The following is a 27,823-nucleotide window of genomic DNA, read 5'->3' on the forward strand; positions in this document are numbered from 1 at the left end:
ATCACTTGTCCTTACTCTGGGGGCACAATCAAACCTTTCTTTCCCATGGTTTGGGTCATAAAATATGCCTACAAAGAATCTGTAAAAGTCTAATTCAGTTCAAGCCTCATTACCACAAAAATCTTTCTAACAAAGAGATTTTCAGTAAATTGATAATTGACCACACATTCATTCAAGCAAAATTGTATACAGACAAACAAGCTGAATAGTTTCTGGAAATTAGATGAGAATGGCTGTGCCCTCTCTTTAATAGAATTTATCCCATTGTATCAAAAGATTGGGGTGTGCCACTTGAGAATTTACATTCGTACTTCGGATGCTGACATTTGTGGAGGTTTTCTATGACTCACTGGAAAGCGGCTTCTTGTTTTGCAGGGATGCACTCAACAAAGCCCACTCCCAGGCAGCGCTCACGCGGGTCGGAGGACAGCAGGCAGAGGGGGGTCAGACAAGCCGGGCCACAGCTCAGGGTGAAGGACTTTGGTCTGCGTTGTGGAGCCTTTTTAAAAAAAACGTTATAAGAAAAGGGGTGCACACAGATGCTTTCTCTCCAAGGTTCAATCTTTGGCCAGAAAAAGAGTTTAAGGTTCAATTTATGCATTTATTAAAAAATATAAATATGGAAAAATAAATAATTTGAAAGACTAGATCAAATGCCCCTAGATTTTTCCACATTCAAAGCCTATACTTTCCTCAAGTGACAGGATGAGACAAAGTGAGGACCTCTAACCGTCCAGAAGAGAGGACATGGTGGTCACAGGGCTGGTGACATCATGTGCTTCCAGCGGTTTCTGAGGCAAGGAGGGGGCTCAGGTTAGTACCACCCTGTGGCTGTGTTACAACTGAAGGTGGCCTGACAGCCCAAGGGCCAGGCCTGCTTTTACAAGGGGGCTAGGAGGTTAGGGGAAGGGGCTGCTCGCCCCGGGGTGGAGCTGTGCTGGGTCCTTGTGGTTGCTTGCGCCTCACAGGCTGGCCTGGCCTCAGTTTGGCTCTAGGGTGTGTCCAGGGGTTCTGCAGCCCCCAGGCCAGCTGCCCTGCAGATGCAGTGCAGTGTGGGGGTACAGAAGAGGGCAAGCCCTGTTCCTGGTGCTGGGAGTCAGAGGGGATGGGGAGTGAGATCTGGATACCCTAAGAGGGACTGGCCACGCTGCTCTGGTGTGGAAACACCAGTGAAGCCGAGGGGGAATTTTAGGGCTCACTAGCAGAAAACGGGGATCTCTGCTACTGGCCATTCCTGGCCAACCCTGATGGAGACCTCTGCCATTGAGAGTCCTGGCCGGGCAGGGACACTGGAGCTGGTCCCAGGCCTTGCCTGCCCATAGGCCCGTGAGAGCCTGTTGGTGAATACGGCTTTATCTGGTTAGGGGAACACAGCCATTCTCAGGGTGGCCTCCCTCCTGGGGCACGCACTCATTGGGGTGCACCCCTGCAGACTCACTGCCACTGGGCTAGAGCATGGGTGGGAAAGGAGGCCAGCTTTCAGGGGCATGACACAAAAGGCTATCACGGAAAACCCGCCTGGCTGTCCCTGCAGCAGGCCAGTGCCTCATTCAGCAAACTTCCTCAAGAAACCGTACAGATGGCACTGGAGTTCTGATTCTTCAGTGCTTGCTGCCTCTGAATTTCTCTTGAAATTCGTCTTTTAATTCCTATTAAGTATAGTTCTCGGTCAAACTTGCCGGCCGCCAGTGGGATGCTGCAGAGAGAAGAGCCTGTTGGAAAGGGCAGGTACAACTGTCCTGGGAAGGGTGCAGGGGCTGCCTGAGGAGGGCCACCCACTGGTGAGCTGGGCCCCACTGCCCTTAGGATGCTCCAGGCTGACCTGGAATGGGAAGGGGACAGGGCCTGCCTGGCTGGGTCCCTCTAAGAATACCCCTACATGGGTGCAGAGCCTGGTGAGCCCAAGGACCCTGGGAGTGCCGCTCGGTGGCCACCAGATCCCTGGCTGTGGCAGCCATTTTCCTTGGGGGCAACTAGCAACCCTGCCCTGCACACGCCCGCCTCCAAACATGTACCCCAGGACCCCGAGTACGCGGAGCCATACACAAGTCCTCACTTGTCTCTCCCAGGCCTCACTTTGACCCGGAATAGGCCGTAAACCGGGCGGTGGTCGGACGTCCTGATCCCAGGGCAGGATGAGTACTTGAGCGGGCAGATGTCATCCTTGTGGCGACTTCTATACATGACCCGGTCCTTGGGGGAAGTAGTGCAGCAGACGGGAGATCATGTGGCCCTTGGCCGCAATGCTTGGCAGCTCGCCCCACATGGTAAACAAATTCCCAGGACAGGGTCACCTGTGGGCACCTGCCCAGGGCCCTTGCCTTCCAGGCCCCTTCCTGGCACTTGTCTGTGGGTACAGGTGGGAGCTGAGCTGTCCCCCACCAGTGAACCCACTCAGATGACATCCGCCCCACCCAACCCCCTTGGGGGAGGTCCAAGGAAACCAGGTGAGCCCTGCATCCACGGGAAGGGCCTGGACCCATCTGGTCAGAGCCACCAGGGGACCTGGCAGAGGGAGTGCAGAATGGTGGGGTATGAGGTCATCATGGCCTCCCCCGAGAGCTCCCAGGGCGAGGAGCAGAACCCCTCACCAACCAGAGCAAGGAAGGGAAAGCGCTGGTCCCAGGCCACCCATTCCTGACCCCAGGCAGGGGATGTCCAGGCCCAGGATGCTTCCCTCTCTAGAGAGCAGTCGTGACCAGGACATGGGCTGCTGGCAATGAGGGAGCCACAGTGAGCCCACCACTGGGGGCTGGGGAGAGAGGCTGTGCCTACCGTATAGGAGGGTGTCCTCTGCTTGGAGGTGCTGTCATACGTGTCCTTCCCAAGGTCGAATTTGTATGAGGGCAGGAAGTGGATATCTGGCTCCTGGAAGCCTTTGAAGATGGACCCTGCAGTGGGCACGGACGGACCTCAGGCTGGCCCAGCAGCTCCCAGGATGGCCGGAGCCCACGTGCCCGGCCCTGCCCTACCCCCCCCGAGGGTGCTCACCTTTCCTCATCTCCCTGGTCAGCTGGTCATGTGCCAGCAGAGCCGACACGTTCGTCTCCAGGTCCTGCTTCAGGATGGCCTCCACGGCTGCCCGCCCGCCACTCAGGCGGAAGTTGAAGTCCCCAAACCAGAAGACCTCATCAAAGCGGGTGGTGACATCAGCTGCAGCACAGGGAGAGCGCATTTGTCCCACCCTCTCACCTTCAGCCACCGCCCAGTGACCTCCGTTCTAGGCACAGCTTCTAGGAAACCGCCTGGAGCAGAGGACAGGTGGTACCCCCTCCCCGGGGGATGGAGGCTGTGCTGAGAACAGGAGCTCACCTGGGCTGGAGCGGTAGGGGTTGGTGTCCGGCACGTTCCGGGGCAGCCCCAGGGCCTGGATGGTCTTGGCGTAGTCCAGCAGCCTCTCGGCCACCTTCCCGTCCCCAGCTGTGGGACACATGGGCCATGCCCGTGTGGGAGGGGCCCAGTTTTGTGTTGTACCCCGACTGCACAGTGGGATCCGGGCTTACCCCACCCTTGGCCCCCGCCAGCCTGTGGTGCCCTTCTCCGGGCGGCCGTGGTGGGCAGTGGGGTGTGTAGGAGGAGGGGGAGCTCCAATGGGGTCAAGGCCGGGGGGGCTGTGCCCCTCCACCTACTGTGCCCGAGCCCAGCGGGCACCACACCACAGCCGGCACGCGAGTCCTCGCCTAGGAGGGCAGGGGGAGAGCACCTGGGGTGGGCGGCCCTCCCCCCTGCTTTCTTCTCTTTTCATTAGGAAACATTTTAAACATGCAGGAAAGTTGGAAGAGTTGTTTAGGGCACAACTGTGTGCCCACCACACCGACGTGATGGTTACCAGCATTCTGCTTGCTATATTGGCTTCATATCTTTTTACATATGTAAAAAGCCAGTTTTAATCACCGGGTTTGGTTGTCTGGTCCCATTAATCTATTCATCTACAATGGCTCTCTCACCCCTGTCCTAGAATTTCCGTGGTGAAGAGGGAGCAGCCGGGGCAACGGGAGACCCCCCAAAGCCACATGCAGGCCTCCCCCACCCAGGACAGTCCCCTGAGTGCTGGGCTCCACGGAAGGGCCTGTCACTGTCTCTGTGGAGGTGGGCGGCCGGGGTGGGGCCTCTCCCCATCCCCGCTTGGGCCCCTGGCCATGACTCCTGACGTCTGCCTGGGACGACAGGGCCTGCCGGCCATGGCCTGTGCTGGCCTACAGCGGCCCCATGCGGGTGGGGAATTTTCACACAGTGAATTCTTGATCAAACAGAGCAAGGGCCCGGGACGCTTAACAGCTGATGACTCACAGGTGAAGTGGGAGGTGATGAAGAGGAAGGACGTGCCGAAGAACGTGAAGCTGACGCCCAGGGCTCCCTTGGTCTTGATGTGGGACACGATGCGTGTGGTCACTGTGGAGGACTCCACCTCTGGGAGAGTAGCAGCAGCCTGAGAGTGTGCCCGGCATGGGAGCGAGCGTGCAGGGTGTGTGCATGGAATCTGTGTATACCGGGCGTCCATGTGTGCACGGCATCTGTGTATACGGGGCGTCTGTGTGTGCAGGGGCGTGTGTGTGGCGTCTTCATCCGCTGAAGCGCCCCCCAACCCCCCCCCCCCCGGAAGACTTGACTCACGCCCACCTGAGCAGAACCAGATGAGGTCCCGGCGGATGAAGACGGACAGGTAGAGCACGCCGTGCGCGGCCGCGTACAGCATAACGTAGTGGGGGCCCAGTGTCTCCTGCAGGCGCGTCTCCCACTCCCGCCTGCAGGGGAAGCAGAGCCAGCTGGGGAGGCACCCATCCCTCAGTGAGTCCCTCCATGCATTCCAGTGGAAAGCGGGCAGCTAGGGGGAGGAAAGCCACTGTGGCCTGATCACTGGGCATTCAGGGTGCAGGTGAGCAAATGTGGGCGCAGATGAGCACATCAGAGTGCAGGTGAGCACCCGGGGTACTGCTGGGGCTTGTGAGCTGAGATGGGCAATGGCTGGAAACCTGCATGTGGTCTTCGCCACAGGCTCTGTTTCACTGTACCTGTAAAGGGTCTCAGGCACCCTCATACCAAAACCAGGCAACGATATTACAAAAAAAGAAAACTACAGACCAATCTCTCTAATGAATACAGATGCAAAAATCCTCAATAAAATTCTAGCAAATCGTATCCAACAACACATTAAAAGAATTATACATCATGACCAAGTAGGATTCATCCCAGGTATGCAAGGATGGTTCAACATAAGAAAATCAATTAATGTAATACACCATATCAACAAATCAAAGCAGAAAAATCACATGATCATCTCAATTGATGCAGAGAAGGCATTTGACAAGATTCAACATCCTTTCCTGCTGAAAACACTTCAAAAGATAGGAATACAAGGGAACTTCCTTAAAATGATAGAGGGAATATATGAAAAACCCACAGCTAATATCATCCTCAATGGGGAAAAATTGAAAACTTTCCCCCTAAGATCAGGAACAAGACAAGGATGTCCACTATCACCACTATTATTCAACATTGTGTTGGAAGTTCTAGCCAGAGCAATTAGGCAAGAAAAAGAAATACAAGGCATCAAAATTGGAAAGGAAGAAGTAAAACTATCACTGTTTGCAGACGATATGATACTATATGTAGAAAACCCAGAAAAATCCACAACAAAATTACTAGAGCTAATAAATGAGTACAGCAAAGTAGCAGGCTACAAGATCAACATTCAAAAATCTGTAGCTTTTCTATACACTAGTAATGAACAAGCTGAGGCGGAAATCAAGAAACGAATCCCATTTACAATCACAACTAAAAGAATAAAATACCTAGGAATAAATTTAACCAAAGAGACAAAAAACCTATATAAAGAAAACTACAAAAAACTGTTAAAAGAAATCACAGAAGACCTAAATAGATGGAAGGGCATACCGTGTTCATGGATTGGAAGACTAAATATAGTTAAGATGTCAATCCTACCTAAATTGATTTACAGATTCAATGCAATACCAATCAAAATCCCAACAACTTATTTTTCAGAAATAGAAAAACCAATAAGCAAATTTATCTGGAAGGGCAGGGTACCCCGAATTGCTAAAAACATCTTGAGGAAAAAAAACGAAGCTGGAGGTCTCGCGCTGCCTGACTTTAAGGCATATTATGAAGCCACAGTGGTCAAAACAGCATGGTATTGGCATAAAGATAGATATATCGACCAATGGAATCGAATAGAGTGCTCAGATATAGACCCTCTCATCTATGGACATTTGATCTTTGATAAGGCAGTCAAGCCAACTCACCTGGGACAGAACAGTCTCTTCAATAAATGGTGCCTAGAGAACTGGATATCCATATGCAAAAGAATGAAAGAAGACTCATCTCTCACACCCTATACAAAAGTTAACTCAAAATGGATCAAAGATCTAAACATTAGGTCTAAGACCATAAAACAGTTAGAGGAAAATGTTGGGAGATATCTTATGGATCTTACAACTGGAGGTGGTTTTATGGACCTTAAACCTAAAGCAAGAACACTGAAAAAGGAAATAAATAAATGGGAGCTCCTCAAAATTAAACACTTTTGTGCATCAGAGAACTTCATCAAGAAAGTAGAAAGACAGCCTACACAATGGGAGACAATATTTGGAAATGACATATCAGATAAAGGTCTAGTATCCAGAATTTATAAAGAGATTATTCAACTCAACAACAAAAAGACAGCCAACCCAATTACAAAATGGGAAAAAGACTTAAACAGACACCTACCAGAAGAAGAAATACGGATGGCCAAGAGGCACATGAAGAGATGCTCAATGTCCCTGGCCATTAGAGAAATGCAAATCAAAACCACAATGAGATATCATCTCACACCCACCAGAATGGCCATTATCAACAAAACAGAAAATGACAAGTGCTGGAGAGGATGCGGAGAAAGAGGCACACTTATCCACTGTTGGTGGGAATGTCAAAGGGTGCAACCACTGTGGAAGGCAGTTTGGCGGTTCCTCAAAAAGCTGAATATAGAATTGCCATACGACCCAGCAATACCATTGCTGGGTATCTACTCAAAGGACTTAAGGGCAAAGACACAAACGGACATTTGCACACCAATGTTTATAGCAGCGTTATTTACAATTGCAAAGAGATGGAAACAGCCAAAATCTCCATCAACAGAAGAGTGGCTAAACAAACTGTGGTATATACATACGATGGAATATTATGCAGCTTTAAGACAAGATAAACTTATGAACCATGTAATAACATGGATGGACCTAGAGAATATTATGCTGAGTGAATCCAGCCAAAAAATAAAGGACAAATACTGTATGGTCCCACTGATGTGAACGGACATTCGAGAATAAACTTGAAATATGTCATTGGTAACAGAGTTCAGCAGGAGTTAGAAACATGGTAAGACAATGGGTAATTGAAGCTGAAGGGATACAGACTGTGCAACAGGACTAGATACAAAAACTCAAAAATGGACAGCACAATAATACCTAATTGTAAAGTAATCATGTTAAAATACTGAATGAAGCTGCATCTGAGCTATAGGGTTTTTTTTGTTTTTGTTTGCTTGTTGGTTTGTTTGTTGTTGTTGTTTTTTACTATTACTACTACTTTTATTTCTTTTCTTTATATTAACATTTTATATCTTTTTCTGTTGTGTTGCTAGTTCCTCTAAACCGATGCAAATGTACTAAGAAACAATGATCATGCATCTATGTGATGATGTTAAGAATTACTGAGTGCATATGTAGAATGGTATGATTTCTAAATGTTGTGTTAATTTCTTTTTTTTTTTCTTTCCGTTAATAAAAAAAAAAAAAAAAAAAAAAAAAAAAAGGGTCTCAGGATGCCCAGCCCAAGGCTGAGTCCCTACCAGGCTGGACTCACGGTACCCTCCCCCACCCCTGCCCAGGACAAAGGCCCAGGGAGATGGCGGAGCATCGTCCCCTCTCCCGGGAGTCCTGGGGCAGCCCAGCACCCGGCTGGCCTGGGCACACTGGGGCCCTCTGCTCTGGCCTGGCCTCCTAGGCTTGGCCTCGAGAAGGACTTAAGTAGGTGCTGCTGCAGACACATCCCAGGACACTATGCAGCCGGCAGCAGGGAAAGCGTGTAAGGATGCCTCGGAGCACCTTGCTGAGTCCAGGGTCTCAGAAGTGCCACACACTTCCAAACCGGAAAGCCCCCAGGGCAGGAGGCAGCAGTTGCTATGACCTGGACCAGTTGGTGGTGCCAATTAGGAATCCGGTTGCGGCCCTCGGGAATGGCCTAATAAGTCTAGAGGTTGCTCTTTGCTGCCTCAATGTGCTCTTCAATCAACTGTTTGTATATAAAAAAAGTAACTATCATTGATTCAAACTTCCCTGGAAAACGACCAGTGAATTCAGAGGGTTTCTCTGGCCAGCCTTGCTGCAAGCCTGGTGAGCCCGCTGCTGCCACGGTGCAGCCGGCATCTCGCCACATGCTCGGGGAGGGAGGCGCCAGGCAGTGTGCGAGGCTGGCAGGGGGCCCCTGGCCATCCTACCTGTCTGAGCAGCCCTCCTGGACTCCGACCACGTACATGTCCTGGGCATAGTCAGCCTCAGAGGGTAGCAGGAACTCATCTAGGTTTGGAGGGAGCTCCTGCAGAGAAGCATGAGAGAGGACACGCCTGAGGACAGCCGCACCTGAGGACAGCCACACCTGAGGACAGCCACACCTGAGGACAGCGGCACCTGGGGGACAGCAGCACCCAAGATGCCCGGCAAAGGCCACGCCTTCCAGAGGGGACGACCGAGGGCCTTTTCTAAATGCGTGGGGGCACAGAACTACCGGATCTGATGTGGCCTTGCTGGAGAGCCAGTCAGATGGCTTTTACCTGCCCTTCCGTCTGGCTCGTTTCAGTTGACATCATGTCCTCAAGGCCCCCCAAGTTACAGCACCAGTTCATTTTAGGGCCAAAAGGTGCCCCAGGGTACGAATGGGCCACACTTCATCCAGGAAGCCCTTTACTCCCACAGATGCATCTGGGCAAGACAAGCCACTCTGGTTTGCCTCCCAAGCCATGGTCTATGCAGTGGTCTCCTCCCTGCCTAACTCCTGGCTGCTCCCACACCCCTGCATGTGCTGCTGTCTGCTTGGCACGGGGCCCATTTGGCCCCAGGGCACCCTACTGGGAGATCAGTGGGCAGCTGACCATCCGCCTACAGCTGTACCCCCAAAACGCACCCCTTCCTGGTAGAGACTGTGGGTTGTATTCCCACGAGGACTGGGATGGGCTGTCTGGATTGGGGGGCGGGGGAGGTCCTCTAGCTTAAGTCACCCTGCCTGGGGCCTGCGGGCATGCCCTCTTCCTTCTCCCCAGATTGGTCACCCCGATTGTCCACCTCCCGCGCTGGGCATCAGGGCCCTCATCTGTGCTGTGCCCCAGAGTCCTAAGTCATCAAGGGAAGCAGGGCTGTAACCTCTACACTAGGGCTAGTGTGTCTAGAAAAGGTCCAGACACAGGCCCTCCAGAAGTCAGAACATGACATTGAGGGGACCCGCCCCATACCCACGTTATTCCAGGCTGAGAACACCCAGGCCTCGGACACACGGGGCCCTCCCTGCCCAGACCTGGCCAGAGAAGCGAGACTTTGGGGTGACCTGGGAGTTAGTTCAAGGGCAAATGAACAGTATCCAAAACAGGTTCCCATGGGAGCCGATGCCTCAGACAAACAAGCACGGGAGCCCCTTGGCTGGCAGCCCCCAGCCCCATGGATATGGGGATAAGGTGGAGGGAGGGGTCAAAGGTGGCTCATCTTTCCTTTACCCACCTCCCAAGGACCCCCGACCCCAGGCAGAGAAGGAGAAAGGTGCCGGGCACGATCTGGTGCGGGAGGCACAGCAAACAAGCAAAGCAGAATAAAAAGACGGACCAGTGTGTGTGCGCTGCGGGTGGTGGCAGGTGGGTGAGGAGCCAGGCTGGGAGGCGCCTCTGGGCAGGAACCTGCTTGGGACACAGGGCCGGCCACGAAGGCGAAGAGCTCTGGCAGGACGGCCTGCAGGGGTGTCCGCGGCTACAGGGGGCAGGCCGCGCTGCGTCTCTTACCTTCTGGCCCTGCATGTTCCAGGTGGCCACAAAGACGGCCACGCTCCTGTCTGGGAAGTAGCGAGCCAGCTCTTCTGCCCCCAGCAAGGCCCCGCTGGCCAAGAGGCTTCCTTCTAGGTAGCTCCTGAAAAGAGGGGGACAGGCTGACCATGAGAGGCCTGGCTCAGGAGGTGTAGGCAGAAATGCAGAGTAGAAAGAATGAGGATCCCAGGTCTTTATTCGGGTGGCGGGGTCCCTTCTTTACAAAATGAGTCTCCAGAGCCCAAAGCTGGGGTCTGAGCACACAGGCCCCCGGGAGGCCAGCTGCAGGGACACACCTCTCCGGACCACAACACTGGTGGGGTCTGTGTGTCCCCTGAGGTCTGAAACCACCGGCTAGGAGGATGACCTTGGATGGACGAGGTGAAATGCCACAGAATTTTGGGGCCATCTTTCTCTAAAGCAAGAACTTTCTATTAGAGCCCGTAGGGTCATATAGGAGCCTGGTCCCAGGTCCCTGGCTTTCTTGGAAAACAAGCTCAGATTCACACTGGAGGTGACATTTTGGGCTGTTTGGGTGAAACCTCTTAAAAGGGCAAGGTTTTGGGGAGACCCACAGAGATGCAGGGAGACCCTACACCCTCTAAGTAAAGGCACATGCAAGAATGGGGGTGTAGCCATGAAATGGAATAAAATGCTGCCATGCTGCCATGATGTGGATGAGCTGTAGGATGCTGAATGAAGGAAGCCAGAGACAGAAAAGGCACATAATGTGCAATTCTAGGGATATGAAATGTCCAGCCTGGGCAAATCCATCAAGTCAGGAAGGAGACTGGTGGTGACTGGGGACGGGGGCTGGATGTGGGAGGGGTCTCTATTTAGGGTGATAAAAAAGGTTTGTGAATAGACAGTGGTGACAATTGCACAACACTGTGAAGGTGAAGAAGGGAATCAAAAGGGTACACTACAAAAAAAAAGCACTGAAATGCAAAAAAAGGCAGTAATGGAGCAAAGAACAAAAACCTGCAAGACGTACAGACAACAAATGGCTGAATGGCAGAAGTCAATACTTCCTTCTCGGTTATTACCTTAAATGTGAATGGATTAAACTCCATGTGAAAAGGCAGAGACTGGCAGATGGGATGAAAAAGCACAATCCATCTAGATGCTATTTACAACTCACTTTAGTTAGAAAGACACAAACAGTTTGAAAGGAAAAGATTAGAAAAAGATACCCCCATGCAAGCAGTAATCAAAAGGCACCCAGTGTGGTTATATAATTGTCAGACAAAATAGACTTAAGTCAAAAAAGATTATAAAGGACAAAGAAGGATTTTATGTTTATAAAATGTCAATCTGGTAAGCAGATATAATGATTACAAACATTTGGACCTCACAACACAGCCCCCCCCCAAAATGAAGCAAAAATTGACAAAATTGAAGGGTTACACCACATGCTAGGCCACAAATCAAATCTTATATTCAAAAATATTGAAATCATACAAAGTATCTTATTGGACCACAGTGGAATAAAGCTGGAAATAAGTGATACAAGGAAAACTGGAAAATTTACAACACGTAAAAATTAAAAGATACACTATTAAAGTACCAATGGGTCAAAAAAGAAATCACAAGGGAAATTAAGAAATATCTTGAGATGAATGAAAACAAAAACGCAACATGTCAAATGCTATGGGGAGCCCAGAGGGAAATGTATAGCTCTAAATGCTGACGTTAAGACCACAAATCAATAAGCTAACGTCACACCTAAAGAAACTATAACAAGAGCAAGCCAAACCTGAAGTCAATAGAAGGAAGGAAACACTCAAGAGCAGAGATAAATGAAACAGAGAATCAAAAAAACCCAAAAGTTGGTTATGTTAAAAGATCAGTGAAATCGACAAACTTTTAGCCAGACTGACAGAGAGAGAGGACACAACTTAATTCAGGAATGAAAATGGGGACATGACTACCTGACCTTACAGATATAAAACAGATTATCAGAAGGTACTCTGGCCAATTACATGCCAACAAATTGGAAAACCTGGATGAAATGGACAAAGTCTTAGAAACATACATTACCTAATCTGATGCAAAAAAGGAGAGGAAAATCTCAGCAGACCTATAACAAGTAAAGACATTGAATCAGTAATCAAAAATCTCCCAACAAAGAAAAGTCCAGGACTAGACTAATCCTTCTCAAACTCTTCCAAAAAGTAGAAGGGGGGGAATTACTCCCTGACTCCTATGAGATCAGCTTTACCCTTATACAAAAGTCAGATGAAGATTGCACAAGAAAAGAAAATTACAGACCAATAGTCCTTATGAATATAGGTGCAAAAATCTTCAGCAAAATACTGGCAAATTAAATCCAAGAGTATATTAAAAGGATTATACCACATGACCAAGTGGGATTTATCCCAGGAATGCAAAGGATGGTTCAACAGAAGAAGATCAATCAATACAGCATACATTAATAGAATGAAGGAACAAAATGATCATCTCAAATGATGCAGAAAAGGCATTTCACAAAATCCAACATCCTTGCATGATAAACATCAGAGAAACTAGGAATAGAAAGGAACTTTCTAAACAGGATAAAGGACATTTGAGGAAAACCCACAGTAAATATCATACTCAATGGGGAAAGACTGAAAGCGTTCCCCATAAGATCAGGAACAAGACAGGGATGCCCACTGTCACCGCTGGTCTTCAACACTGTGCTGGAAGTTCTAGCCAGAGCAACCAAGCAAGAGAAAGAAATAAAAGGTATCCAAAAAGGAAGAGGTCATATTACAGCTATTCACAGATGACATGATCATACATGGAGAAAATCCCCAAGAATCCCAAAGAATCTTGCAGAAAGCTATAAGAATTAATAAATGAATCCAGTAGGATACAAGATAAAGATGCAGAAGTCAACTGTGTTATTCTGTACACCAGTAATGAACAACCTGAAGAGGAAGTCAAGAAAACAATTCCATTTACGACAGCATCTAACAGAATGAAACACCAAAGAATAAATGTAACCAAGGAGGTAAATGACATCTACTCTGAAAACTACAAAAAATTGCTGAAAGAAATTAAAGAAGATGTAAATAAACAGAAAGACATCTTGTATTCGTGGACTAGGAGATTCAATATTGTTAAGACGTCAATAGTGCCTAAAGTGATTCACAAATTCAGTGCAGGCCCTCTCAAAATTGTGGCAGCCTTTTTTATAGGAAAGAGAAATGCTGACCCTCAAATTCATATGGAAATGCAAGGGGTCCCAAAAAGCCAAAACAATCTTAAAGAAGAAGTACACTCTCAGAGGGCTCATACTTTCTGACTTCAAAACCTCCTACAAAGCTACAGTAGATAAAACAGTGTAGTATTGGCATAAGGACAGATGTAAAATTCAATGGGATAGTACTGAGAGTTCAGAAATAAACCCACACATCCATGGCCAATTGATTTCTGACAAGGATGACAAGTCCATTCAATAGGGAAAGAAGAGTCTTTTCCACAATTGGTACAGGGACACCTGGAAATCTCATACAAAATAATGAACACGGACCCTTCTCACCACATACAAAAATTAACTCATCATGTGTACTGTGGACTTGGGCATTATACACGATGCCTAATGAATGCAGGTGGGTGAAGGATGCACTGACTGAGAAGTAGATTGGCAAACGACGGTGTATACTTATGATCAAATATTGTGCTGCTACAAAAAGGGAGGAAGTTGTGAGGCCTGCAGTGATGTGAGTGAAGCTGTGGGACATTTGGTGAGGCAAACTAAGCCAGAAATGAAAGAACAATTATTGTATGATTTCCTTTAGAAAATGCTTATAAGAAAATGCTGTCTGATTGTAAGCTCTTACAGCAGACACATTTGGTCCAGAGAGGTAGTTATTATTTCTGGATTCTGAGAGGCTGTTTTATATACCTACACCCTGGTATTTAGAGATTAAGTATGAAGCCGATCATGTCCATACCAAGTAATGTAACTCAGAACACAGGGGTAAGGAAGATAATTGTGTATATTTTAGAACCACACCTTCTCTTTGAGACCAAAGGAAGAAAGGTTATTTTGTCTGGAACCTAAATTTTCTGTAGCACATAATCTAACTCAACCTGTCTGGATAGTTCATTTGAACAACTGAAACACAGAGAGGCCAGATTAAGAATGAGGCCTTTAAACCTGTATGGCTTAATGTAATGCCTGGATACACCCTAGAATATATTAAGCAGATAATCAAAAAGTACTGGCAAAGTCCCTTAAGGGATGAGAGAAAAAATATGGACTATTAAACTTTACCATCAGGGACTCCCTATACTGTATCAAACATTAGGGACACCCAAATCCATAGGCCAAGCCCTTGATCTTGAGGCTTGCTCTTGTGAAGCTTATGTATGTAGCAGAGAAGCTTAGACTACCTATAGGTATGCCTAAGAGTTACTTCTGGAGGATCTCTTTTGTTGCTCAGATGTGGCCTCACTTTCTCTAAGCCCAACTCTGCCAATGAAATCATTGCCCTCCCCTGCTGCCCCACATGGGACAGGACATCCAGGGGTGAAAGTCTCCCTGGCAGCATGGGAGATGACTCCCAAGGATGAGTCCAGCCCGACACCATGGGATCAACAATTCCATCCTGACCAAAAGGGGGAAAAGAAGTGTAACTAATAAAGTATCAGTGGCTAAGAAAGTCAAATAGGGTTGAGAGGCTACTCTGGAGGTTGCTCTTACACAAGCTTCAGTTAAACCTTGCTACCTATCATAACCTGCCAACCCCCAACCAAAACCATTCCAGCCAATCCTAAAGAACACCTAGGGCAATATATAAGATTCTACAAAGGTTCCATGCACTAGAGTAACTTTCCAGAAACCCACAACCTCTAGATGGGTCCATGGACCAGATAAATCCTGAAACCTAGAGGGCCCAGCCTCTCCAGAACATCAGATAGTTCCATATCCCTACCCCATATTAATGACAGCTCCTTCCAACATGAAAAAGTTAGAATAGACATAGTCCAAATACCCCTAAAGAGTAGGAGAAAGATTAAAGGTCATGGTAGAATTATAAAGAGGAAGGTCGAGTTTAACAAACAACTATGATTGCTGAATTATTAAATTGATATTTTTTTAGTCTCCAGTATCTTAGAGCAGCTAGAAGTAAAAACCTAAAATTGTGGAATTATATCCCATGCTAAACTCTGAAATCTGTTCTCCAACTAATTGTTGTGCTGTGCTTGAAAATTTCTTGCTGTTTCGTATATATGTTATTTTTCACAAAAAAGAAAAAAAGGCAATTGTGATGATAAAAAAATATTTATTCCTTCTAGTCTTCTATATTCTGGAGCAGTTAGAAGGAAAACTCTTGAGATGATGGTATGGTAGCCCATGACAAACTCTGGGATCTGTCCTGTAACTACTTGTTGAAGAGTGCTTTGAAAACTAATGCTTTTTTCTTTCTTTGCTTTGTGTATGTTATATTATACAATAAAAAGTTTTTTTAAAAAGGAAGCATACAGAATTTATAGAACTAAATACATATTTTGGAAAAGAAGAAAGGTCATCAGTGACTTCAGCTATAACTTTAAGAAACCAAAAAAAGCTATAACTTTATGAAACCATGAAGTAAGAAGAAAAAAGGAAATAGTGAAACTAAGAAAAGCAATCCACGAAATAAAAATTTTAGAAAAAAAGAAAATAATGAAACTAAAAGCTGATTCTTTGAGAATATTAATAAAATTGATAAAATTTCTAAAAAAAAATTTAATTCAACATGGATTGATTACTTAAATATAAGACCTAATACTATAAAATTCCTACAAAAACTATGTGAAAAAATCGTCAGGACCTTGTATTAGACTTTACACAAAAGGCACAAACAACAAAATAAATAATATATTAAATGAACTTCTTCAAAATTAAAAACATTTGTGCAACATAGCACATTATTAAGAAAATGAAAAGGCAACCTATCAGAAAGAGAGAAAATAGTTAAAAACCCTATATCCAGTAATTTTTTTTTTAAGGCTCTCTTTTTATTTTTAACTCATAAACCTTAATGTATAGTGCCTGATTTTAAATAAATGGATCCATTAAAAAGATAATGGTGATCATACGATAAATAACTAAAGTTTCCAGATTTCTTGCGTTCTTGTAAGAGCCAAATAACCTAGTTTTCAACACCCATATTAGCATCTGGGTGTGGTTCACTAACCTTAGAGAGCAGGTATTATAATTTCTTTTTACTCTCTCCCATGGTGGAATTGTATAATGGGTCATTCATACCTTCAGCAATTTCTCCAAAGTCCCTTTACGTGACTCTGTAATAGGTTTAGAATATAAACATTTCGTACTTTTTATTTGCAAACACAATTTATACACCCTATAACGGTCAAGGGAAAAAGTAGATTTCACCACAGGTGCCCAGTGTCCTCCTTGGCAGACTCCTCTGCGGTGCAGTGCTCACAGCATCTTCACGGGTTCGTGTTCTTGGAGAGTCTCCACTCTGTGAAGGCGTAACTGTCCTCATTCAGTATTGGCTCCCTGCATGACCATTTCCACTTGTCCAGTGGGATACGGGTGAGCATGGTTTCCGTCAGGAAGACATCAAGATCGGATCCACATCATGCAATCAGGCAGCTATAAGGCTGACATGCCGCCTATTCCAGTCATTTCACCCCCACTGCTTTCTGCACCGTACAGTGGCTGATGCTATTAAGCTTTTGGCTTTTGAGAAAAAAAACAGTTTTGGCAGAAAGCATCATTCCCCCCACCCTCCCAGCTGAAATTTACTTGCAGAGACCAGGATAACCATGGACTGCTGGTTCTAACTGAAAAATAAAGCTAGGTGTTTTCTCAGCAATGAGACATGTCTGGAGGCATGCGAATGGTGTGTGCAGTCTGGGACATGTCCTTGCTTTCCCAACATCAGATGCAAGTTCTAAATGAGACCACAAGTCCCTCAGGTTCTTAAAATAGAGTCCTGCTCCATGGAAGTCATTCTTTATAGATGAGGAATTCAGTGCCAGTTTTACAGTAAAACACTTTGTTCCAATTTCTGAATCATCCTTGTAGTCATTGGTAGCAAGGACAGAAAAAGATGTAGCCTGTCACTCCAGAGACAGTATGAATTTGCTTAAAGCTGCTTCATTTATGAAGCGAACATGAACTGTTACCCGCCAAGGCACAAAAGCCACCATTACACTTCTTGAAATTCTCTCTTTTTCTGGCAACATACTTATTATCCTCTTCATTAACCTGTATTTTTTCAACTGCCCTTGTAAGATGTGGTTGTTTCTTCTTCCAGTATAAGGCTCCAAAAGGGAACCCAATTACAAGAGAAAAGAACGCTGGCAACGCAACGGCTGCCCACCCTAGGCTGGCATCTCCAGTGGCACTGGAGGCTTTCCCTTTCTCAGGACTTATTGTTGACGGAAGCACACATTCACTCGTTTAAGACGCCACCATAGAATCCTTGATGGCATCGATGGATATATTAAAAATTTGAAAGAACCGGTCAGGAGTCAATTGCCTGCGTCCTGTGTTTTTAGGTGGATTTTTTACGTTTTTAGGTGAGAGCTCTTCTATGCACTCCACAGGGTCATCCACGATTTTCACCAGTTTGTCTATGATAGAATAATTACTTCAGAGATATCTGAAAACTTGTCCAAAGGCGCAGCCAAGCTGTCAGTTGTCGCACCATCACACTTACCCAACAGTGACCAGGCAACACATCCATCCAGGGTCCGTAGTTGAGGCTTATCACATAGTCTTCTGGAAGATTTGCCACCAATTCTGTAGTGTCTTTCACATCATCTGTCACCCGATTCCTGCAGGTCCCTTTCGTTTTGACGAGCAGATTAAATAAAAGCAGTTGAAGATAAATGCAGGTGATAATCCAAGTTTGTGTCTTTTCCATAAGGAAAGGCAGCAGTGCAATCTAGTCCGGGCAGCGGTGTGGTGACTCCGTTTAGCTGTCCTGGAGCGCCAGCACATTGCACGGGCAGCGGTGGCAGACTGTCCACGCCCTGGGTAACCTGAGCACAGCGCCCTCTCCGCGGCCCGGAACTCCAGTCGCTCTCCTACTCCCAATGCGTGGTGGCGAGCAAAGCTCCAATAAGTTTTTAATCTCTGGAATATATAAAGAACTCTTACAATGCAACAACAAAATGACAAACAACCCAACTGAAAAATGGACCAAGGATATTGTTCTGGTTTGCTAGCTGCCGGAATGCAACACACCAGAGACGGACTGGCTTTTAATAAAAGGGGATTTATTTTGTTAGTTCTTCAGAGGAAAGGCAGCCAATTTTCTACTGAGGTTCTTTCTTACGTGGGAAGAACCTCAGTAGAAAGTGTGGGAAGGCACAGGGTGATCTCTGCTGGCCTTCTCTCCAGGCCTCTGGGTTCCAACAACTTTCCCCTGGGTGATTCTTTCTGCATCTCCAAAGGCCTGGGCTGAGCTGCAAGTGCTGAGATGAGGTATGCTGAGCTGCTTGGGCTGTGCTACATTGAGTCTCTCATTTGAGCACTAGCCAATTAAGTCAAACATCATTCATTGCAGCAGGCACGCCTCCTAGCTGACTGCAGATATAATGAGCAACAGATGAGGGTCACGTACCATTGGCTCATGTCCATAGCCACAGAACTAGGTGCCTTCACCTGGCCAAGTTGACAACTGACTCTAACTACCACAGATGTGAAGCAACATCTCTCCAAAGATACTGAAATGGCCAATAAGTTAGTTGAAAAGATGCACAACATCATTATCCATTAAGAAAAATACAAATTAGGGCCATGCAAGGGTAGTTCAGTGGCAGAATTCTCCCGTCATGCGGGAGATCTGGGTTCAATTCCCGGCCCATGCACTTCCCCCACAAATCAAACAAAAGCAAAAAGAAAATGCAAATTAAAATGACAACGAGACACTATTTCACACCCACTGGGATGGCTATTATTTAAAAAACTGAACCTAAGTGCTGGTGAGGATGCGGAGAAATTGGAACCTTTGTGCAGTGCTGGTGGAAATGTAAAATGGTGCACCCACTGTGGGAAGCAACTTGGGATTCCCAGAAAGTTAAACAGAGAACTGCCCGATGAGCCAGCAGTCCCACTCCTGGGTATGTATCCCAAAGCACTGAAAGCAGGGACTCGGACGGGTTAGCTATACGCCAGTGTTCACAGCTCATTATTCACAATAGCCGCAACATGATGCCACCCGAGTGTCCATCAACAGGTGATGGAGAAATAAATGTGCTCCATCCACGCAATGGAATATAATTCATCCATAAAAAGAAGTGAAATGCTGCTACATGCTACAGCATGGGTGAACCCCAGAGACATCCTGTAGAGTGAAATAAGCCAGACAAAGAAGGACAAATACATGATTTGTCTTACATGAATTACACAGAATAAGCAAATCCATGGAGACGGAAAGCAGAATAGTGGTTTGCAGGGGTGTGGGGAGAAGGGTGGGAGTTATTGTTTAATGGGTACTACTTTCTCTTTGGAGTGATGGAAACGTTTTGGTAACAGTTGTAGTGATAGTAGCGCAAGGTTGAATATAATCAATGCCACTGGATCATATAATTGAAAGCGGTGAGTTACACAGAATTGTCAGTGTTCTTAATGTCAAAGAATCAACCACTTAAGATGATTTTTATGTCATGTAATTCTACCACACTTAAAAATAAGTAAAAAAAAAATGCTAGCGCCATACAAAGTGCAGTACAGTGGCGAAGCCAGGAAGCCAGCCTGGCCGCGCTGTCAGCCATTGCAGGCCCTGGGTGTTATTGCCCCGCCTACCCTGGGTCAGACCCAGGCGCACTCGCCACATCCCGGCATCCTCTCTCCTCTAGTCTGCAGTATCTTTACACACACATGCCACCTCCTCCGGGAAGTCCTCTGAGACATCTCCCTCTGCCTCAGGTCAAGTCAGGCCCCGTTCTGATGGCCCTTAAGCTCAGCTGGGTTCCTTGCCATGCAGAGCACTTATCATGGTCAGGTTCATGGTCAACTTGGCCAAGTGGTGGTACCGTTTTGTCTGGTTGGGCAAGTGCTGGCCTGTCTGTTGTGATGAGAACATTTCACAGAATTAAATCATGACCATATCAGCTGTATCCACAGCTGATTCCATTTGTAATCAGCTAAAGGGGAGTGTCTTCTGCAATGAGTGATGCTTAATCTAACCACTGAAAGCCTTTTAAGGAGGATTCAGAAGAGACAGGCTTTTCCTGCTTTGGCTGGCAAGCCTCTCCTGTGGAGTTCATCCAGACCTTCCATTGGAATCGTCGGCTTCACAGCCTGCCCTGTGGATTTTGGACTCCGTGTTCCCATGGTCACGTGAGACAACTTTTATAAATTTTATATTTGCGAGTGTTCCATGTTGATTCCGTTTCTCTAGAGAACCCTAACTAATACAGCGCTCACGGTCTCCTTTCCCATATGACTGAACACCGGGTTGGGTCTCCTTGTCTCTTCTGGATTCACAAGGGGCCTGGCTTAGGCTTGGTACAATATGTGCTCAACAAGCACTTACTAAACAAACGTGAATGAATAAGGGTAAGTAACTCCAGGAAGGGGCCAGCCTTAGAGCTTTTCTCTTTTTTTTTATTTAATTGAAAAGTTTCTAAAACTTAGAAACACTGTGATTCCCAAATAAAAACTCCCCCTTCCTCCATACCCACCACCTCAGGTAGCCCCTAATACACTCCCCATCTCTACTAATTTGCTACTTCTAGGTATTTCATGAGTGGGATCCTATTTGTCCTCTTCTGTCTGCTTATTTCACTTGATAAAATGTCTTCTGGGTGCCTCCATCTCAGAACTTAATTCCTATTTACAGCTGAGTAATATTCCATAGAAGAGACAGACCACATTTGTTTCTGTTCATCAGCCAATGAACACCTGGGTTGCTTCTTCCACCATTTGGTTCTTGTGAATAATCCTGCGATGAACATTGGTGTGTGAATATATGTTTGAGTCCCTGCTCTCACTCTCTGAGGATAAACCTAGGGGTAGAATTGCCAGATTACATGGTAATTGTACTTTAACTTTCTGAGGAACTGCCAAGCTGTTTTCCACAGTGGCTGTTCCACTTCCATCCCAGCAGCATTGTGTGAGGGTTCCAATTGCCCCACATTCTTGCCAACACTTGTCATTGTCTGATTTTATCAATAAGAGCCAAGCTGGTGGAAAGGAGGTGACACCTGTGTCTTTGATGCGCGATTTCCCTAGTAGCTGTGGGCAGTGGGGCAGCCCTCTCAGTCACATAGGGTTACGTGCTTTTATTATGTTGCTGACACTTTACAGATGTCCAGAAGGGATAGGCAGGCATGGGGTCCACTGATGCCAGATCCTGGAATCCCCCAGGGAATTTTCAAGCCCCTGATGTACTCTCTTCATTCCAATTTGCTAAGAGAGCCCATATTCCTTTGAAGGAGCCGTGGCTTCCTGATTCAAAGCCAGGTAAGTTCTTGTCAAGTCACAGGAGAAATTCTCTGGAACTCCTTGATAGCTTGCCAAGGTGCATAGGATGTGAATTAAATACAGGCCAATGGGAGCCCGTCGGAGCTCACATCATGTTCAGTGAGCTGTGATGGCTGGAGAAGCAGGGGTGAGCGGCCGTCCCCTCCATCCCTGCCCCCAAATCTCCCCCCACCCTCGTGCGGTGTGCCAGCATCTTCCAAGCCAGAGAGCTCTGAGATAGGTTGATACAGCTTCTGCACAGAGTACTATTTAGAAGGCAGCCAAATTAATGGTACAATCTTTATTTTAATTTCTTATTTCCAGTCACCAAGCAAGACTTCTTCGTAGTGGGCCCGCCAGGTGTAGTGCTTCTGTAATGTGCCCCAGAACACATGTCTTTAAACCTGATCCGTTCCAGTGGGTGTGAACCCATTGTAAGTAGGAGCGTTTGACAAAGTTAGTTAAGGTGTGACCCAGCCCAAACAGGATGGGTGTCAATCCTATTACTGGAGTCCTTAATAAGCAGAATGAATACAGACAGAGAGAAATTCACAGAAACGAGAAACTGAACATCAGTGGGACCGAGAAGGGAAGGGACAAGCTGCCATGGCCACGGTCGTGTGATGAGAAAGCTCAGGACCCCAGAATGCCACAGCCTTCCAGGGGGGAGCATCGCCTTGAGGACACCTCTGTTTGGACTTCCGGCCTCAAACCTGTGAGCCATTAAATCCCCATTGTTCAGGCCAGCCCACCGCGTGGTGTTTTGGTCTGTAAGCTGCCTGAATGCAATATGCCAGGAATGGTACAGCTTTTTAAAAAGGGGATTTATTAAGTTGCAAGTTTACAGTCCTAAGGCCGTGACAATGTCCAAATTAAGGTATCCAGGGAAAGATACCTTGGTCCAAGAAGACCAATGATGTCTGGGGTTTCTTTCTCAGCTGGAAAGGCATGTGGTGAGATCTGCTAGCTTTTCTTTCAGGCCTCTTCAAGGGCTTCCCTGGGGGAATTTTCTTTATGCATCTCTAGAGGTCTCTGGTTATATGGGCTCTGTTGGTTCTAAAAGCTTTTTCCAAAATGGTTCCCTCTTAAAGGGCTCCCATAAGCAATCCCACCTTGAACAGGTGGAGAAGCATCTCCATGGAAACCATCTAATCAAAAACCACCACCCACAATTCAATTGGGTGGTCACATCTCCATGGAAACAATAAAAAAGATCCCGCCCAGCAATACCGAGTGGCTTTTCTAAGGCATACACCATATTCAAACTGGCACACGTGGTATTTCCTGTAGCAGCCAAGAAACTAAAGCATCAAGGAACCAGACTCTGTAACCGGGGTTCAGCCCCAGAATAAAGCAGAATTAACGGTAGCAACCTTTCTGCCCTGCCTTATGGGTATCTTCAGAACAAACCTGTCCCTCTAGAATAGGGCTCAGAAAACACAACCCCCAGGCCACAGCCACAGGCTGCCTGGTTTTGTACAACCCACAAGCTAAGACTGCCATTTACATTTCTAAATGGTTGGGAAGAAAAACGAAAAAGATTAATACTTTGGGCCATCAAAATTATGTAAAATTCTCATTTCGGCACTGTAAGTACAGTTTATTGGTGGGTGGCTGCACTTCTGCTCCTGTGGCGACAAGTGAGTGGCTGTGACAGAAACTAGGAGAGCTGGAAAACCTGCCATTTGGCCTCTTACAGAAGAAAAGTGGGCCGGCTCCTGTTCCGGGCCACAGGCTAGAAACAGGGACTGCTCAGGCAGCAGAGCTGGAGAGGGGCTCCCAATGGATCCACTGCCTGCAGGTTTCCTGAGAAGAGTGACTTAAGGGTGACCATTTTGACCTATGATTCTGTCTCCCTGCCAGGTATGTCTATATAACTCATAAGACTGTGTACATCAGAAAAAAAAATGGCAATACTTTATATGCACTAAGAGACCCCACTCTTGAATGAGTAAAACATACAGATTAAAAATAAATAAATAATAGGGGGAACAAATGTTAAAATAAATTTAGTAGACTGAAATGCTAGTGATCAATGAAAGGGAGGGGTAAGGGGTATGGTATGTAGGAATTCTTTTCTGTTGTCTTTTTATTTCTTTTTCTGAATTGATGCAAATGTTCTGAGAAATGATCATGATGACGAATATACAACTAGGTGATGATATTGTGAGTTATTGATTATATATCAAGAATGGAATGATCATATGGTAAGAATGTTTGTGTTTATACACTGTTATGTTGAACTAAAATATATATATATATATTTGGAAATTTATTGCTTTTCTGTAAATATCTTATATTTCACAATAAAAAGAGTTCAAAAAAAAAAAAAGAGAACCCACTTTTCAAAAGAACCCCCAGGGTGAGTTATTTTAACAAGGGAAACAGCTGTATCCTAAAAACAATGGCCCGTGCTTGACTCAGGGGGGGCAGGCGGTGGGCCTTCATTCCAGCTGTGGAGGGGCCCTGGGTGAGGAAGGCGGACCACCTGCCTGCTCCGCCTGCTGGGATGACCACAGGAGAAGGAGGGAAGGATGGGCTGTCTACCCCCGGCCACGCAGAACCTATGAGTGACAGCTCACTGGGAAAACAGGCTTCGCAGAGGGTCTTGAGATAAGACTGTCCTGTGTTACTCCAGAGGGACCCTAAATTCAAGATAAGTCCTTATCAGAGACACAAGGAGGAGGAGGCCATGTGGACACAGGGCATGTGTGGGAGGGACACGGCCACAAGCAAGGAATGCCGGGGCCACCAGGAGCTGCAAAGGCCATAAGGAGCCTCCCCTGGAGATGTTGGGGGTGCACGGCTCTGCCCACACCTTACTTTGCGGCCTGTGGCCTCCAGAACAGTGAGAGAGTAAATTCCTATTGTTTTAAGCCCCTCAGTTTCCCAAACTTTGTTAAAGCCATCACAGGATCTGAACGCAATGTCCATCACACACCACCTCTTCCTTCTTCCACTCCTGCTCCTCCCTCATCCCTGGCATGCTCCTTGGCCAACAGGTGCAACAGGCGCCCAGTGGAGTGAGAGCACTGCAAAATGGGTATGCTCAAAGGGGCTGGTGTTGGCCGAGCCTGGATCAGGTTGGGTGGAGAGAGGAGGCTGGAGAGGGAGGGGCGCAGACAGGGCTGGGATGGCCTGACTACGTGGCAGGAGTTGGGATGGAGACATGAGGCCGTGAGAACCATCGTAAGCACAGGACTGGGGTGACATGGGAGCCATGGGGAGGGAAGAGAAGGGGAGGGCCAAGGGTGGCTCTCCCGAGTTGGAATGTGCAGGCCCCGAGACTGAGCTCCCAGGAGAAGGCCAGGCCTGGGAGGAGAGAATGAGTTTCCATGGCTGAACTCAAGAAGCCTCTGGAACCCCCACTCAGGGTGCAAGGGATGTCTGAGCCACGGGTCTGGCCTCAGGAGGGAGGAGTCAAAGCTGTGAATGTGGGAGTCACAGCACAGAGGGAAACGGCCATGGGCAGCAGCAGGTTCTTTTTGAGCTATGGAAAAGTCTAAATGGTTAATTATTCAAGTTCCACAGAGCCCAAGCCCAGAGGCAAAGAGCCTGCCCACAGGCTGTGAAGGAGCTGGTGAGGGGGCACTTCCTGGAGCTCAGCCCCACATCAGCACTGGAGGATGGGACTGGAGCTTCCAGAAACCTTTGGGCCCTGGCCCACGCCCGCCTCTTCCATCCCTGCCATGCGTAGGACTCCTGTGGAGTCCATGTCCCGTGGCCCAGCAACTTTGCTGTGGGCTGTGGGTGTCAGAGGTGTCCCTGGACCGGCACAGAGAATGTCCAGCAGAGAAGTGATAGCAACTGTGGCTCAACACATCCTGGGGCCCTCTGCAGCAGGACAAATGAGGGGAAGGTAGGATGAGAAGGGAGGTGCCGTCTTATGGCTGTGTCTGTGTGGGGTGATGGGAAATGTTCTGGAAACAGATGGTGAGGGTTAAGCACTGCCAGTGCATGCCACATCACAGAACTGTGACTTTTATCATGCCTAACTTACCACAATAAAAAAGAAAGAGGGGAAGAAAGGAGGAAACAAAGAAAAATGAAGGGGACAGCTTCATAGGAACTGAGAAAGATGTCCAAAACAAAACCAGAAAAAGCAAGAGCACAATACAAAACAGAATGTGGGCTCCTCTATTTAAGTGGAGAACAAGCCCAGACCCTACATTTACATATATACACCATGCCTGTACATGGGATTGAAATACAGAGGGAAAGTTCTGGAAAGACACAGAGCAAATCATAACCCATGTCCCTTCTGGGAGAGCGCAGGGACCATGGGGTTGAGCTGGAGGGAGACTCGCTTTCTTCGCTATGATCGTGCATCTGAAAACAGTATTTTATGGGAACATGCGCAAGGACTGTGTGCAGCTGGCCTTTCAAAGCTAAAGTAGAGGCCAGGGACTGTCCCCCAGAGGTCCTACCTGCTCCGGACGTCCCTGGTGCGTATGGGCGCCAGGAGGCTGAAGGAGGATTTGGCTGAGCGCAGGGAACAGTCGTCACTGGCCAGAGGGCTCCGGGGCCGGCTGGGGCCCAGGCTGCTGTGGGCGCGGACCAGCTTCGTGTGCACGTGGCGCCTGGAGTCCCCGTGCTCAGAGTCCATCTTATGTGCCATCCGCAGGACATCAGAGGTGACGTTCAGGTCCATGGCGGGCAGTGGGCATGGGGGCAGCCTGCTGGCCAGCCTGGAGGTGCTCCCTGCAGAGGCCGCCTCTCTGTGCAGGCGGTCCAGGGAGGTGCTGACCATTCCCGAGAGGCAGTCAGCCCAGGATGAAGGGCTCCCACCCGCACTGCCTGCAGCCCTCCGGGGCTTCGGGATGTCCTGCAAGGAGGTGCTGAGGCTGGGCGGGGACTGGCTGGGGGCGGGGGACCTGGGGGCCTTGTTTTGCAAGGTGCTCTCCGAGGATCCAGCCTCATTCTGGGTTGCCAGGTCCTCATGGCTGGTTCTAAAACGCCTTCTCCTCCAGCCCTTCTCATCGAGGGACAGGGCTCGCTCCAGCCGGGGCCTCGTGGGTGGCTTTGGGGTAATGGGTCTGGCCTTGGCTTGTACATCTTCTGGGGTGAGTTTTGCCAGAGAGCTGAAACGGGGCACTGGGCTCCTCTCTGGACCCTGACTGTCAGTGGTAGGTGGGGGGCCGGGGCTGGGGGGGTGATCCTTGCCCGGGTTTGGAGGCTGTCTCTTGTGCATGCTGCCTTCGCAGGAGGCGTGCTGCTGGGCAAGCACCTCCAAGGGGTGCCCGAGTAGGGACTTGGACGGCATGGTCCAGGCGGGGCAGCCTTGGCTGCCCTCACGGATGGGGGCAGCCTGACCTGCCCAGGAGAGGACACCCCCCTGCGGTGTTGGCGACACTGACCATGCACGGGAGGAACGTGCAGGCAGATTTTACCACGGGAAGCACATGGGAGAAAGCCCGCAGAGGCAACGGCTCCTTTTCCAGCCTGTCCCAAAATGTCAATTGCTGCATGGCTAGAAACTCTGCAGTCCCAGAGTCACCTACAGATACCTAGGGGGAAAACCATGGATGGTGTCTACTAAGGACAATTTAACAATCCAAAAGGACTGCCGAAGAGACTGTCCAGGGAAGGAGCAGCATTTAGATATTCCGGGAGCTGCTTCCTCCTTGGAGCTGCTGAATCCAGTCTCAGCTTTAGGATGAGGGAGTAGGAGAAGGGTGTTTAAGGGCACTACCAGGGAAGGATTCCAGCTCCCAAGGCCAGGTTCACAGCGCACAGAAGCGCAGGGCTCCACCCTGGCCGCCGCCTCCCCCCAAGGTGGGCCTGGCCCTCGCTCACCTGCGTGCCCACCAGCATCGCTCGGGCCCGCGGACCTGCGCCGCCGCGCTGGGTTGGGCGACCTTGAGCAAACCTCGGCCTTCTCGGAAACTCGGTTCCCAGCCGTGACCCGCCACGGAAGCCCACTTGGAAGACGCTGCGAGTCCAGCCTGGGCCCGCCCCGCACACCGCGGGCTCCCGCTACGCAGCTCCCGAGAATAACGACTTCGCGGAGGAGAGCGCGAGAGAACGGGGGCTCGGACCGCACACCCTGCCGGCGCGCAGGACCCCGCGTCCCATCACCGCACCCTAGACCACCACCCGGCCCCACCCTGCCCCGGAGCCCGGACCCCGCGTCGCGGCCCCACTCCCCGGCCCTAGACCTAGACCCCGCGCCCCGATCCCCGAGCACGGGCCTGGTCTCGCTACCCTCCGGGCGCGTCCCGCCGGCGGCCGGGACCCGGGACTGAGCGCTCGCCGCTCCCTGGCAACGCGCGCCCTGACGGGCTGGCAACCCGGACTCCGGCCGCCCGCAGCGGCCCCTGGTGGCCGGAGGACCGCGC

At 48.4% G+C, this 27,823-nt stretch overlaps 1 protein-coding gene and 1 pseudogene across 4 annotated transcripts; both read right to left on the bottom strand.

The window, feature by feature from the left end:
* Positions 1 to 206: 206 nt before the first annotated feature.
* On the bottom strand, positions 207 to 27,759 carry INPP5E (inositol polyphosphate-5-phosphatase E). Of its 4 annotated transcripts, none has more exons than XM_077148818.1 (11): positions 27,282 to 27,759; positions 25,913 to 26,992; positions 10,040 to 10,163; positions 8,495 to 8,592; positions 4,621 to 4,745; positions 4,291 to 4,410; positions 3,313 to 3,420; positions 2,992 to 3,153; positions 2,776 to 2,891; positions 2,057 to 2,193; positions 207 to 1,696 (listed from the first exon to the last, which is right to left on the bottom strand). In XM_077148818.1, exons 2-11 carry the CDS (start codon positions 26,746 to 26,748, stop codon positions 1,564 to 1,566), a joined length of 1,959 nt encoding a protein of 652 aa, XP_077004933.1. In that variant the 5' UTR covers positions 26,749 to 26,992; positions 27,282 to 27,759; the 3' UTR covers positions 207 to 1,563. The 4 variants fall into 4 exon arrangements, with proteins under 4 accessions (XP_077004933.1, XP_077004934.1, XP_077004935.1 ...); XM_077148820.1 differs by having other exon boundaries at positions 1,557 to 1,696; positions 2,077 to 2,193; XM_077148821.1 differs by having other exon boundaries at positions 1,600 to 1,696; positions 2,045 to 2,193.
* Positions 15,967 to 25,900, bottom strand: LOC143673816 (kit ligand pseudogene; annotated as a pseudogene).
* Positions 27,760 to 27,823: the final 64 nt, after the last annotated feature.

The sequence above is a fragment of the Tamandua tetradactyla genome, chromosome 2, assembly GCF_023851605.1.
Source record: "Tamandua tetradactyla isolate mTamTet1 chromosome 2, mTamTet1.pri, whole genome shotgun sequence".
Taxonomy (NCBI): Eukaryota; Metazoa; Chordata; class Mammalia; order Pilosa; family Myrmecophagidae; genus Tamandua; species Tamandua tetradactyla.